This window comes from Halictus rubicundus, chromosome 3, assembly GCF_050948215.1.
Source record: "Halictus rubicundus isolate RS-2024b chromosome 3, iyHalRubi1_principal, whole genome shotgun sequence".
NCBI lineage: Eukaryota > Metazoa > Arthropoda > Insecta > Hymenoptera > Halictidae > Halictus > Halictus rubicundus.
The window spans coordinates 15,784,476-15,798,672 of record NC_135151.1 but is presented as its reverse complement, the minus strand read 5'-3'; the positions used below and the strand labels follow the sequence as shown (position 1 = coordinate 15,798,672).

Sequence of the window (14,197 nt, the reverse complement as noted above, 5' to 3'; positions counted from 1 at the left end):
CAGCGATTGCTTTCGCTTTCGTCCTCGGTGCGGCGAAACGCGTTTTCTACCATTTAACGTGATTGTAATCGCGTGTTTCATGTCGGTCGAATTGCGCACCGACCAAAACTTTTGCTGGCTATACTGGTCCCTTGTAACGATCTCATGCTCCATTGTCGCGTCTTGTCGCGTCGCAAGCTTCTTTTCAAACGGTTAACCGAGTGAGAGTATAAGGGGAAGCGGCAGTCGCGGACAGGTAGGGGATGGTCCCGGTTTCCTCTTAGGGGTGGTTCGATCGAATATTGATATCTTTGTCCGAGCAAGCTGTGATAGTAGATTTAGAATGAATACTTACCACCGTTGAACCGATTCCAAGATCGGCTTCGAGAACTTTTCTTCAGAACTCATATCGGGATGCCGCGCTGCGGTAAACTCTAGCCGAGGTAAGTACGACAGCCACTCCCCTAATTCTTCCCGTCTCGTAGTCCCGTTCGTTTCCCTTTCGTCGAACGTTCCCGAATTTTGAAAGACTTTCGCGCCTCGAAACGATCCTCGAAGCTCGAGGATCAAGTTGGAGCTTGGTAGAGTGATATTTCACAACGTGGAACCGACTCATTCGAGAGTTAAACGACTCGAGATAAAACGTCGAAAAACTAAACGCAACGACGACGGAAACCGAAAGCCAAGACATCTTTGAGCGATACATCTTTGGGGCGATACACGTCTTTTATTCGCATTCGCAAACGATACATGATACATGTGAAATCGAAGCGAAATAAAAGATCGAGGGTCCCGCGGAAAGAAAGAGGCTGCTCCGAAGGAGATCGTTCCCCGCGCGCGATCATTCTCTGTTGGTTATTCGCTAACGGGTTAACAGCGCTGCGACAGAAGCGCCGACAGGTTAAGCGGCACATGAAGACGGCGCGAACCGTTTCAGCTTTCGTTTGCCAACACGGAGGATCCTCCTCCATCCTCTCGTTTACTTCGACTCCGGCAGAGTCTTGTTCGAAAAAAGAAGAAAATGGCTTAGTTGGTGAGATGGCAAACATGAACATGAACACTAGCAGACAATCGCCTTCTTCTTCTCTAAGAGAAGAAAGGAAAGGATTGAACTTTATAAGATACAGCGAATTCCCGCTATAAGTCGGTTACGCGGTTCCGGCGAGAGACATTTAAACGAAATCTGAGGTTCTCGGTGAACGTTGCATTTGACATACACAGTGCACGCTGGAAACGCAAATATCACTATCCGTCCCTATATCATAACTAGACTGCGGATTTGATGCATTTATAGCAAAAATGGGTGGGTGTTATTTCAAACAGCAAAAAGATTACAGGAATTTAAGAGTGTCAATACATTTCTTACAACTTAATAAAACTACTAGAAAGAGAAATAAATTCCTACGTGGCTTCTATGTCTTGCAATGAGTGCAGACGATTTTTATTTTGTACAAAGGTCTGCAGTCTAATCATAACTCTATGTTCTCACGTTTGTAAGGCAATTGGAATTTGTCGGTGCCCCGTGACTCGGTATAGCGGAATGTCCAGGTGACTTTGTTCGGATATCGGAGGTCCGATCCCATTATATTTACTCTGCGATTCCGTATACGGAATCGTCGCTCGGACAAGGCTCCAGAGGACAACGAGAAACGGTTCGATAAACGCGCACAGCGAACACATACGATGAATTCCCGATATAAGTCAGTTGCGCGGTTCCGCCGAGAGACATTTAGACGAAATCACACAGTGCACGCTTGAAACGCAAATGTCACTATCCGTCTCTATGTCTTAAACCCATGACATAGAGACGGATAGTGACAAGAAGCCTGAGAAAATGTCCTCCGGTGAAAATACCCAGCGGTGTTGTGGGTAGTTCCAATGACTTTCAACCGCGAAGCTTACACTGACTTACAACGAGAATTTACTGTATTTCGATTCCGGCAGAGTCTTGTTCGAAAAAAAGGGCCTAGTCGGCGGGTTGGCAAACAGGAACATGAACACGAGCAGACAATCGCCTTTTTCTCAAATTGAGAAAGATTGAATTTTCAGCTCGAACGCGTTCCATTCGTAAGATGGATCGTTTGTATTATATCTACAACGACGCGGCGGAGCCGAAGATCGAAACGCGATCGAGGAATTCTTTCGATGAATTCCATCATACTACGATTCCAGGCTACGAACGTTTCCAAAATCCGGCATAATGGACGCGCGAAAGAGTTGATAAAACGTTGAAACCTCCTTCGTGTTTCGTATCGTATCCCAATTCGTATTCGTATTCCGCGGACCTAAATTACGCTTTTATCCGTGAATCCGCTTGAATCCGTGCATTATAGTTCTTTAGATTCCGTCGGATTTTAAAGCTCGGTTGTACGCGTTTATGTGACCCCGTGCCATGCGTACCAAAGCGCAGCAAAGATAACAAATGGGAAAAGTAAATGATGAAACGATGGTACTTACGTACAATCGTCGACCATGTTTGCCCCGCGATCCACCTAATCTCGGTAATATTCGTAATAATTCCTAATTTTAATGGCCGATCGTAGTTTCTCGCCGTACGTAATCTTCGTTTTACGAGCAAACGAGCCGAAACGGTGTTATTCGTTATCCATCCGTGTGTTTCGAAATAGCGTTGTAGGTATGTACCTACAATCTGTTTTCTGATCTCGACAAATAGAAGAATCTCAGCCCCGTAAGTACGCGTAGGTACGCGTCGCGGCTACTCGAATGCCAAGGAAACTCAGACGCGACGATATATGTGTACAGTGAATTCTCGCTATTAGTCAGTTGCGCGGTTCTGGCTAGAGACATTTAGAGGAAATATCAGGTTCTCGCCGAACGTTGGAAACGCAAACGTCACTATCCGTCTTTATGTCATAGGTTTATGACTAGACTGTGGATTTTATGCATTTATGACAAAAATTAGTAGGTGCAATTCAAAACACTAAAAACATTAAAAGAGTTTAACAATGTCGCCATACCATTTTTAACATATAAAAATTACTAATGAGCAAAATAAATTTTTACTTATATAGATTGCAATTGATGTATAAAAATTTTAGTTTGCGTAAAGATCCGCAGTCTATTTATGACATAAACTAGGTCAAACTTTAGATTACAAATCTATGACATGGAGACGAATAGTGACAAGAGCCTGAGAAAGTGTCATTCTCTGATTAAATGTTGTACGTAGAAACGGACAGCGAAGCTCGACACAGTGAATTCTCATTACTAGTCAGTGCCAACCTCGCAATTTGGAGTCAGTGGAACTACTCACACCACCGCGGTGAGGGGCCGAAGCTCGAGAGCCGTCGTCGCCACACATTGTCGGCTATATCGGTGTGAGACCAGAAGACCACTACTAATCCAATTACAAAACTTCTTTATTTTTCGTTACTTTTTTTATGAAACTTTCACCAACATATTCGTGGCTTTTCTCTGATTAAAATGAAACCAAATATGATATAATTCCGATGATATTTACGGACGGCTCTCGAGCTTCGCTGTTCGTTTCTCCGCCTATCGCCTAGCGGTCATGGGCTTTTATGACTTGTAAACGGATATGACGCTTAGGTTTCCAGCGTGCCCTGTGTATTTCAAATGCTACGCTCGGCGAGAACCTCCGATTTCGTCTAAGAGTCAGTCACCAGAACGGCGGAACTGACTAATAACGAGAATTCACTGTACATCGTATACCCCGCGGTTCTAATCACTTTCAGCCGTGAAGCTTTCACTGACTTACAACGGGAATTCACTGTATCGTCTTGGGTCGCGAATAGAGCTCGATCGGTGACGGATCGAGGGGATCGAAGCGCATCGCCCAAGTTGGATCGAACTCGCTTCGAACGGAGGAAACCGTGTCGACGGTATACTCGAATAAGGACAAATTGAGCGGCCGAACAGGTGGGCAGCGGGGGACACGGCATACGACGCGACATACGTTGCATCGCAAATCCGACGAGAGCATACGACTTTTCTCGCTGGCAGTTTTGCTAATTTTCGACGTGTCACTCGAAGCCGACGGTATGGCATGCCATAACATCGTGCACGAGACACCGTGAACGTGGATGCGGCCGATTCACGTGATCTTTGTGTTCTCGTAGCGGTTTGTGGATCCACCAATGATTAAGTGGGAGGGGCCGGAGCTCCAGATTACCGAGCAAACGGACAAACGGACAAACGAAAAATATCAAAGTCAACCGTGAAATCGGCTTTCCTCTATCGCGTCAGAAAATCATTATCTCTATCCGGAAGCCTTCTCTCTTGACACAAGGATTTCTGGCCATTTTTCATGTGTACACGTGTATCCGAAGAGAACAATCGGTGGCTCGATAGCGATTCGGTCGCGCGTAAACGCCGTGATATCGATGATAAGGCCGACAGCTCGCGAATACCGAGTTCTCATCGGATTTCTCGAGCCGATCAAAGTTCCAAGGCTCGAGCTCTCCGATTCGTACGTTCTTATCGATAAGATCCGATCGCTCATTGGCACGCGATCATTCGGCCGAAAGCTGAATCGTTGTGTGTCATCCGGAGTCGTATCGCGTCGTATCGCCATGCGTTATCACGTGTCGTCTGCCCCCATCTCTTCCCGTCGTATCCCGTTTCATCCCGTTTCGTCAACGCGAACGGCCCCGTATCGGACGTTTCTACACGCAAACACGGAAACGCCTTACACGAGTCTGAGCATCGTGTTGACCGTGCATGTACACAGGCGTGCATCCGTGTGTCAAACGATTGCTCCATTCTTTTTATACCTGCGTACATATTACGAATGCAATTCCGCGACGCTAGACGTCACTCGTCGCCGGCGTTATCGACAGAACGAAATCGAGATCGTCGCACGATCGAAAGCCAACAAGAGTTTCGCAGCTGGCTCCCGTACTCGCCTAATTATCCATCACGGAAAAATACATGGCTCCGTGGACCTGATGCTCGAGTATCGATTAACATCGACGCTTTTTGGACGCTTACGCGCAGGCATTGCGCTAAACGATTTGTCCGATTTGAGCTCGATCGTGTCAACATCGATCGAGATTGATGTCGCGTATGGTGAAATTGTATCGCGCGTATCAGTAACGTCGATACAATTAAAATACAAAAGATGAAATTAACGAGATAGAGAGATGCATCGGCCGTGTTGCAAGTTCGATAGCGAACGTGATTCGCATACCGGCAATACCGAAAAAAATTTCAATCCATGTTTACCGGCTTATCGGGCATCGACAAAGGGGATCGATAGACCTATTGTTCGCGGTAGAGAAAGGAATCGTTGCGTCGTTGAATCGCCGGATAACAGAAACAATTTGTTAAGAGAAAGAAATTGTGGATTTTGGTAAGCTTGGAGAGATTCGAGACGTATCGAACGAAATGCCCGATTTTTATCACGCTGGCGACGATTACGGTGTTGTTTCGCGCGCAAACGGATCGTCGACAACGATCACGCACCGACCATAAGAAGATACGTTAATTCACTGGCATAGATACAAGAAAGAAAGCCAATAATAACGTAATAAGTCAACACGTGGTCGGAGCATGGAGAGCCGGAGTGTAGCATGAAGCGTGGAGCATGGAGCGTGGAGCGTGGAGCGTGGAGCGTGGAGCAAAGCAAAGCCACACCGATATCTCGCGCCAATCGAAAGCCGAGCTTCTGCCTCACCTCTCGAAGTTTCGGACGAATTCGGCCACGCCATTGGCGGGACCGATCTTTCCTCTCTGTGCGATCGCTGTGATCCGTTTCGGATGAGTCGACTAGAATCGAATTCATCAACGACGAGTTCATCTATCAACGATGAATAGACAAAAGGCGTCGGAAAAACGCGACAGGATTGCAAAGACTGTCGCAACCATGATTTCTACCGAGGTCAATTTTTCCTTCCCCTTCCCCGAACGAAAGATTCAATTTTTATGAGAAACTCGCGGCCAGTCGCGACGTTTCCGATAAAATCGATACGTTTCGAAAGCTGCGAGACAATAGCGAAAAGTGTCCTAATGTTTCGCGAGGCGGTCGATTTTTCTCAATAATTATCTATTGTTAAAAGTTGAAAAGCAATCACGCGGAGAGTACGCATCGGTCGCGTTCTCGATAGATACGATGAAATCGAATTGCTGAAACGATAATAGGTCGGTAGGAGTGGGACAGAAAATTTCAAAGGAAATCGCACGGCATCCGAAATGGGAAGGCAATTGTTAAAGAAAGCAAGGGAGAGATCGAGAGAGAGAGAGAGAGAGAGAGAGAGAGAGGGAGAGAGAGAGAGGAAAGAGAAGAGAAGAGAGGCGAGAAGAGAGAATTCGCGAGTCGCGAGATACTTGGAAAGCCGCGTTCGTATTAATCCGTCACGAACATAAGACATAATGGTCTCGGGCATCGAGCTACTCAATTACGCCTGGATTAACAGTGCACGAGGGGTTCCCCTTCTCCCCCGAGCCCCCCCGACCGCTCCTCTCCTAGAGAATCTGTACTCTCAGTGTCCCTTGCACGCTCTCCACCTCGTGCACAATCTACCAGGGTCTTTGAAACGCTATATAAAGTGACAAACTTGTTCGGTGGCGCTGTATTAGCGTTAATACGTTACCACGACCCGGTCGGGCAATAACGGTCAGATAAAATCAAACCGATCGGTCCTCCCCGAGTCTTGGTGCGGTGTCCCGTCGTTTTGCATCGTGTCGCGCCGTGTCGTGTCGTTTCGTCTCGTCTCGTCTCGTCTCCGCTCCTTTCTTCACCTCTTGTATCATCCGATAACGATCGTTCCTTAAACGCGATCCATCCGTTATCGGTTCTTCCGTATTCGCGTTCGCACTTTTCTCACTGCCGATCCGATATCGAACATAATCGATCGGTGCCGATTCGTTCTCCTCGTGTCGCCGTGAATTCCAGCAAATTCGCTTCACGAAGAATGCTCCGTCCCGAGCCACGTGCCTGACGACGTTCTGCAACCGTAACATCCACGGACCGATCTCGAACCACAAACAACAGGTACGCGAAGGACCAATTTTTCGTAGCTCTCGAACTCTGAAATTTCGTGTTCTCCGGTCGCAGCAGGTTGCAGCGATTTCGTGCGCGATCGCTCGCCCTGCTGCGATTAGGATTACGATTATACCGTACGCTGTACACGATATCGGGCCGAATTCGTTGATTCGCCGACTGACCCGAATATCTCCCTTTCGAGGGAGTCGCCTGGTTTCTCGTCGACCCCTTCTCGTCCGGTCGTTCGTTTGTCCGTTGGGTCGGTCGTCCAACCACCGCACCGTTTCGTGTCGTATCGTGTCGTATCGTGTCGGCGTTTACGACCTTGTTTTCATCGTAACTACTGGAAAACGATTTTCCATTAGTTTCCCGATAAACAAACGCACGATAGTTGGTTCCCGATAATCGATAGGAAAAGTACGGGATTGTATCCGCCCGAAATCGCTACAAATAGATCAGACAGACTTTTCTTTTTGCAGACTTTGGAACACGGGCTTTGGGAAACATGAGTCGACTGCTCGTAATCGTTTGTGTCCTGATGGGACTTCTCGGATCCAGCGCTCTCCCTCGGAACGCGACCACTTACGAAGGTTTGTCGTTACTATCGATCTACGAGCGCCAACGGGTTTGGCTCTCGAAGCCTCGCCTCCCTTTCGAATTGTTTCGAGACGATCTCGCCACGAGAATAGGATTCGGGTCGAAATTTGTTTCGCGCCGTTCGACAGCTTCGAGACTTCGATAACGAATGAGAGACCGATTTCCTCTTGCCGCAGACATGTCATTTTGGCTGAAGATGGGGCAGAAGAATCTCCAGGAGAATCTGGCCTATCGGAACAACGAGAAACGCGCGAAGAACGTTCTGATATTCATCGGTGACGGAATGGGAATCTCGACGATCACGGCCGGTCGTATATTCAAAGGTCAAACGATGGGAACGACCGGCGAAGAATACAAATTGGTCTTCGAAAAGTTCCCTAACACGGGTTTCGCCAAGGTAAGTGCCGCGATAACGCGATACCGCGCGTAAACACGGCCACCTGCTTTATTCCCGATAAAAATGCACGAAGATACACGGGAGCGTCTTCTCTTTGTTTCGTAGACCTACAACACGGACAAACAGGTGCCCGACTCGGCTGGAACGGCTACCGCGATATTTTCCGGCGTCAAGTCTCGTTACAGCGTGATCGGTCTGGATAGCACAGCGACGTACAATCATTGCGACCCGACGGTCAACGAGGCGAGCAAAGTGACGACGATCGCGGATTGGGCGCAAAAGACGGGCATGGACACCGGTAAGTGGTTTTTGTCCCCTCGGTCAGCGAATCCGAGAGATCGCGCGAACTATAGCGCTCGTTTATCGTAACGTTTGGTGCGCGAGCACGCGAACGCGACCAACAGCGATCGAGACGATCTATCGAAAACCAAGACGAGAAGAACAATTTCGATAGCGCTCGACCTCGGCCGAGAATTGGTGGAAACGCTCGAGGTGCTCGCAGATGAAAGGCGCGCATACGCGTCCGACAGGTTGTTACCGTTACCGATCCGTGTCCCGTTTTCCCGTTTGTCGACTCGCAACTCGCGACTCGCAACTAGAGTCGCTCGCCGTTCGCCGCTCCGTCGCTTGTCACTCAACGCTTGTCCGCACCCCACCGCGCCGCGCCGCTCCGCTCCGCGTCCACCGGGCCAGCTCATGGTCAACTACCGGTGTTTAAACGTTAAACATCAGTATCGAATAGACCTTGTCGAAACGAGCGCGAAAACGACACGCCGGAGGAGGTCACGAGCCGACCTTCCGCTTTATATAGGGCGTAACGCGCTCGTAACGTTCCTAGCGTACCTACACCGCGCCGCGCCGGAGCAATGACTGAATATTACGATCGCCTGGACGTTTTCTCCGGTTTTCGAACGGTTTTTCACAGCAAAAACGATTCGCTCGGTTTCAGGATTCGTCACCACGACCCGGATCACGCACGCTACACCCGCGGCTTTGTACGCGCATGTCAACAATCGCGATTGGGAGTGCGACACCGAGATCCCGACGCAGTACAAGCAATGCGTCAAGGACATAGCGAGGCAACTGATCGAAGACGAGCCTGGCAGCAAGTTCCAGGTAATTCTCTTCTTCCCAATAATCTCTCTCCTCTTTGCACTTTGTTCATTATTATCGTAACCGTAACCGACGAGTACCCGCGTATCAATTGTATTTATTGTTTTGATTTTTGAAGGTGATGATGGGCGGTGGGGCGCAACTCATGGGTATGCACATGACGCCGACGGACCCAGACACGTGCGTCCGAGGAGACGGTCAGAATTTGGCGGAGATTTGGTCACAAAACAATCCCGAGGGCGCGGTGGTCACCAGCGCCGAGCATCTCATGTCCCTCGACATCGCGAATACGTCCAAGATCCTCGGAGTTTTCGCCCCCAGTCATCTTCCTTACCACGCTCTCAAGCCGGAAAAAGTGCCTACTCTGGCCAACATGACCACGCAGGCCATTAGGCTGCTCCGGAAGAACAAAAACGGTTTTCTGTTGATGGTAAGTACCGGCGCCGAAATCCACGATACGTATCTTGAAACAGGAAGTGAATTCTCGTTAGGAGTCAGTTGCGCCGTTCTGGTGACTGACTCTTAGATGAAATCTGAGGTTGTCGCCGAGCGTCGCATTTCAAATACACACGGTACGCTGGAAACCTTTTGTTTTCCTCCCTGGGGGAAGTCGGGATTATGTGGGACTATCCCCGGGGGAGTGTCCCCGGAGACTACCCACTAAAAACCCACCTCAGCTAAAGGAAAGGTGCCTGGGTCATATCCGTCTACAAGTCATAAAAGCCTATGACTACTAATCGATAGTGACAAGAAGACTGAGAAAATGTTTTTCTCCAATACAATGTTGCACGTAGCTCTCGAGCTTCGGCCCCTCACCACGGTGGTGTGGGTAGTTCCACTGACTCCAAATTGTAAGGTTGGCACTGACTCGTAATGAGAATTCACTGTAGCTCGGCACGGTCGCGGATAAAGCCTCCCCGCTAACAATTTCGGCTCGAAATTTCGCTGCGAAAGAATCGGCGTGTCGCATTCCTTATATTCCTTGTCTTTTTCGACGCTTCGCAGGTCGAAAGTGGCAAAATAGATATAGCCCATCACCACAACTACGCGCAACTGGCGTTAAGGGAAGTCTCGGAACTCGAGGAAACTATACTGGCCGCCTTGCAACAAGTCTCGCTGGAGGATACCTTGATAATCGTAACCGCCGATCATTCCCACTCGTTCACGATCAACGGCTACCCGAAGCGGGGCAACGATATTCTTGGGTTCGCCAACGATCCGACCAAGGCGAAAGATGTGCAAACCTACGAAACGCTCACTTATGCCAACGGGCCGGGTTTCTTTTATCATAGGCGGAACGACACCGACAACGTCAACGAAACGTGGAGAAACCTGGATGAGGACATGACGCGCAATGAACCTCTCTACGCCCATATGGCCCCCATGTACATAAAGTCCGAGACGCACGGCGGCGAAGACGTCGGAGTTTACGCAGCGGGTAAGTAAAGAACAAAAGCAGATCCTTATCGCTTCCGAGCATCTCGAATCCCGACTCGTCCTTGTTTCCTCGGATATACATACCTACGTATCGTTTATACTATATTCGTGATTTCGTTTCGTTTTTCATTGCAGGTCCGTACTCCCACCTGATTCGCGGTACCTTCGAACAGAATTACATCGCTCACGTGGTAGCGTACGCGGCGTGCTTCAGCAATTGGCCATCTCATTGCGACGACACGTACCATCGTTACTTTTACGAAATAGGCAACTCGGCAACCACGCTCCGGCATTCCCTTGTTATGTCCCTGTTGCCGTTCGCGGTCCTCTCGATACTCGTCAAGTTTTGATCGATCGACGGCAACAACCTGCACTCTCGCTACTCCATTTCTTTCCGTTCCGTACGTTCGACCAGTCTTTCGATACCTTTCGTGCCATTCGTTCTTCGTACGTTCTATTATTAGTTTGCCACTTGTACGGCCACGCTGCCGAAACGGGAGACGCGTTTGTATTCGTATTCCTGTCCGCGTTCCCATTCGCGTTTCGTCATTTCGGACGCAAATTGTCTGACGAAAACCGCTCCCCCGAGCAAGCGCGACGTCAATCTATTCCGCTGTAAATAATTCGCGCTCTCCTCGTCTTGGCCGCTTGGTGCCACGCTCGATCGAATACGATCCCATTCGAGCTATTCCATTGTATTTATGTCTGTACAAAGCTACGAGATCGCGAGCCTGCCTAGATAAATACGGTCCGCGATTCTCACAGTATTCGGTGGCGTAACGACTCCGCGAGTCTTTACGAACGCCAGCGTCTCCGATCTTTAGATAATTCGTTGCTTTGCGATTTCTATTATTTATCGGACGCGTCGATCCAACCGTTCGTCGGAAACACTCGGTCGCGCAACGATTCGTTGTTCGCCTACTCGTTGCGATTTGAGGGGATTGAACGGGCTAGTTAAATAAAAATGAAGCTGTTCGACAGGTCGGAGAAGACTGTAAAAGCATGGTTGGTTTCTTCCATACGAAACGTCCAAGCCGATTACGCAATTTTCAATTGCCTGTACGCGATCGAGCCTGCACGAACGATCCTATCAATCGTGTTCTCCTCTCCCGTACGACGCGACGCGAGATCTATGTATGTACACCGCGTTCTCATCTGTGATATATGTATATATAAATGTATACGAAATTCGATTCTATTTGACTCGAGTTCGGTGCTAATCGAAAAATCGTGCAACGCGTTTCGTTGCTGTTCTCAATTCGCGACGCGCGACGTTGCGACCGATACGCGATACGCGTACGTATTTGTAACGTGCGTGGTAAAAATCTTTCCATCGACGCGACGATCGCGATTCTTCGTTACACGCGGAATCTCTGTACACGTGTGTACGCGTCCGCATCGATCGCCGATCTAGAAGTCTAGGAGTCTGCATGTCAAACCGATCCGCCAGCAGCGCAGCGCATACGGAAAGCACGCCGTTCCATGTAGGTTCTAGGGTAGAGCATTCCGCCAGAGTGTTTGCAAATGCACGGTAATAAAAAAAGTTTATTGAACAATTACATTCACGTAGAAAGCGATCTACCTTCGACCACGGTAACGTAATAATTTTTATATATAAGCGGATTCGTGTGATCGCTGACGAAATTCCGGTCCGGTTTGATCGACGCGAAGGGATTCCGTCGAGGCTCCAAGAGAACGTCGACCTCGCGATCGATAGACTTGATTCGATCGATCTCCCAGAAGATTTCTTGCTCCGTGTACGAGGTGACGACGACGGGCGTTCGCATTTTCGAAAATTCCCGTATCGTTTCCGGCCATGTGTCTTTCCCGGCGAAACCAGTCCTCCTGTAGAGGCCAGGATTGAACGCGCAGACGATATCGGGCTTCTCCGCGACCCCCTCTGTTCGCGACATCTCGTGATAGAGCGTGTTCGGCCGGTAACGAACGACGACGACCCTGCCGGCGGCCTTGCACTCGGAGCAGAGTTTCACCCGCGACAAGAGATGCACCGGCACGCCGCTCGGCAACTGCAGTTCCGGGCCGACCAGCGTCACCCGGAGCTTCTTCAGCTTCGGCAACAAATGAAGGAACATCCTTTCCCACACGTGCAAGTTGACACCCTCGAATTGGAACTCCGCTCCGAGCACGTGCACCGCCAGCTCCGGCTTGTCCCGCCATTCGGACCGGGAAATTTCCATCGCGTAAAGAGTGGTCAAGGGGATCGTGCACAGCTGGGACAGCATGGAGTACGTGCAACTGTCCATTTCACGGTAGTACGAACAATCTCCGTACACGCGACGCATCAGCTCGTCGAAACCGATGTCCGAGACTCGTTCTCGGTTCTCGTCGACCACGGACTCGCGTCGCTTCCGCCGCGGAATTTTCGGCTCGACGCAACCGTGCTTGTGCTGCAGAGACAAACATCTTCGCAGCACTCGAAACTCTTCGCACCATTTCCCGTGTTCCTCGCGGTGGCCCGGACAGAAACACTCCATCCCGCAAGCCGCGCAACAGATCAAATTCTCGCCGAAGCCGCGACAAACCCGACACACGCGGGGATACAAAACGATCTCCCTCTCCCAGAGCTGCAACGGTCTGCCGCATCTCGACTCTAGGATCGCGAGCAAACGCAGCCGGAAGACCCGATACTGTTCGGCGTCGAGACGGTGATTGGAATCGACGGGAACGGTGGACGCGATCGACGCTCGAATTTCCGCCAAAGCTTCGCACAGATCACGGTGTTCCCTCGACCGTCGATCTCGATGCGCCGGCGAACAGTAAGACACCATGCGGCAATGTTCGCACAACACTTTCGACCTGTCCAAGCAGACCGCGCAGAGGCTCGACACGAACACGAACCGCGGTTTCACGGTCAACTCCAAGCTCGCGTTCTCCTTGTCGCTCCCGTCGAGATCCTCCGGCAAACTTTGTCGCACCAGAGGGTAACTTAGGCGCGAGTATACGTCGATCGGATCTTTGGATTTCCCATCCTCTCGCTTCTCGCAGAACTTGTTACTCTCTTCGATCTCGTTCCCGTTCTCGTAATCTTTCCCGTTCCCATTCCCGATCCCGTCCCCGTTCCTGTCCCCGTTTTCGTTACAACGCATTTTTCTCGCATGGATGCCTCCCGACTTGGACGACCGGCATCCCTTGCTTCCGGATTTCTTGCGGCCCATGCTTCTCGTTGCAACGCTGAAAATCACACCCACCAGATAAAAATCGTTAATTCTTTTATTATTGAACTGTGTGTGTAACTGTTGTCAGCGAAAACGATTTGAAATGGCTCTTACCTTATCGAATGCTGCGAGCAAAACGAGCGAAAATGCGCGGCGAAGGCACGATGCGGATCCGATGGAGCACCTCGTACGACCGATCCGTACGACCAGCACCGATATCCATTCGCGTCTATTACCATCTATTGTCGGGGAGTAGCCTGGTTTGCGGGCACTATGCCCATTGCCCGGTCCAAGGTATTTCAAGCTGTGTGCCTCGTGTCTGAAGCCCCGTGCTCCCAAGTAGGGCTGTTACTTTTTCGAAGCTCCGTCTCTTCGAAGATTCGAAGGAACGAAGGGAACTTCGAAGTTTCGAAGTCATTGAAGTCTCCGAAGTCATCGAAGTCTCTGAAGTTTCGAAGTCTTTGAAGTCTTCGAAGCGTCCGAAGTTTGGAAGTCTTCGAAGCGTCCAAAGTTTCGAAGTCTTCGAAGTTTCCG

At 49.8% G+C, this 14,197-nt stretch overlaps 2 protein-coding genes across 3 annotated transcripts; one reads left to right on the top strand and one right to left on the bottom strand.

The window, feature by feature from the left end:
• The first annotated feature begins 404 nt into the window (after positions 1–404).
• Positions 405–12,046, top strand: LOC143352783 (alkaline phosphatase 4). Of its 2 annotated transcripts, none has more exons than XM_076785625.1 (8): positions 405–422; positions 7,423–7,533; positions 7,717–7,937; positions 8,043–8,235; positions 8,887–9,053; positions 9,169–9,480; positions 10,056–10,488; positions 10,623–12,046. In XM_076785625.1, the coding sequence occupies exons 2-8, from the start codon at positions 7,449–7,451 to the stop codon at positions 10,835–10,837; spliced, it is 1,626 nt and encodes a 541-aa protein (XP_076641740.1). In that variant the 5' UTR covers positions 405–422; positions 7,423–7,448; the 3' UTR covers positions 10,838–12,046. The 2 variants fall into 2 exon arrangements, with proteins under 2 accessions (XP_076641740.1, XP_076641739.1); XM_076785624.1 differs by lacking the exon at positions 405–422 and adding an exon at positions 6,241–6,952.
• On the bottom strand, positions 12,015–14,071 carry LOC143352781 (uncharacterized). The gene is made up of 2 exons (XM_076785623.1): positions 13,778–14,071; positions 12,015–13,679 (listed from the first exon to the last, which is right to left on the bottom strand). The coding sequence occupies exons 1-2, from the start codon at positions 13,900–13,902 to the stop codon at positions 12,050–12,052; spliced, it is 1,755 nt and encodes a 584-aa protein (XP_076641738.1). The 5' UTR covers positions 13,903–14,071; the 3' UTR covers positions 12,015–12,049.
• Between the last annotated feature and the right edge of the window lie 126 nt (positions 14,072–14,197).

Bases quoted from the DNA above. Each gene is read 5' to 3' on its own strand.
- LOC143352783 (XM_076785625.1), top strand. From the start codon at position 7,449: ATGAGTCGACTGCTCGTAATCGTTTGTGTCCTGATGGGACTTCTCGGA. The intron at 8,236-8,886 runs GTAAGTGGTTTT...GCTCGGTTTCAG, and splicing joins AAAGACGGGCATGGACACCG to GATTCGTCACCACGACCCGG. The intron at 10,489-10,622 runs GTAAGTAAAGAA...TTTTCATTGCAG, and splicing joins CGTCGGAGTTTACGCAGCGG to GTCCGTACTCCCACCTGATT.
- LOC143352781 (XM_076785623.1), bottom strand. From the start codon at position 13,902: ATGGTAATAGACGCGAATGGATATCGGTGCTGGTCGTACGGATCGGTC. The intron at 13,680-13,777 runs GTAAGAGCCATT...TGTGATTTTCAG, and splicing joins TGCTCGCAGCATTCGATAAG to CGTTGCAACGAGAAGCATGG.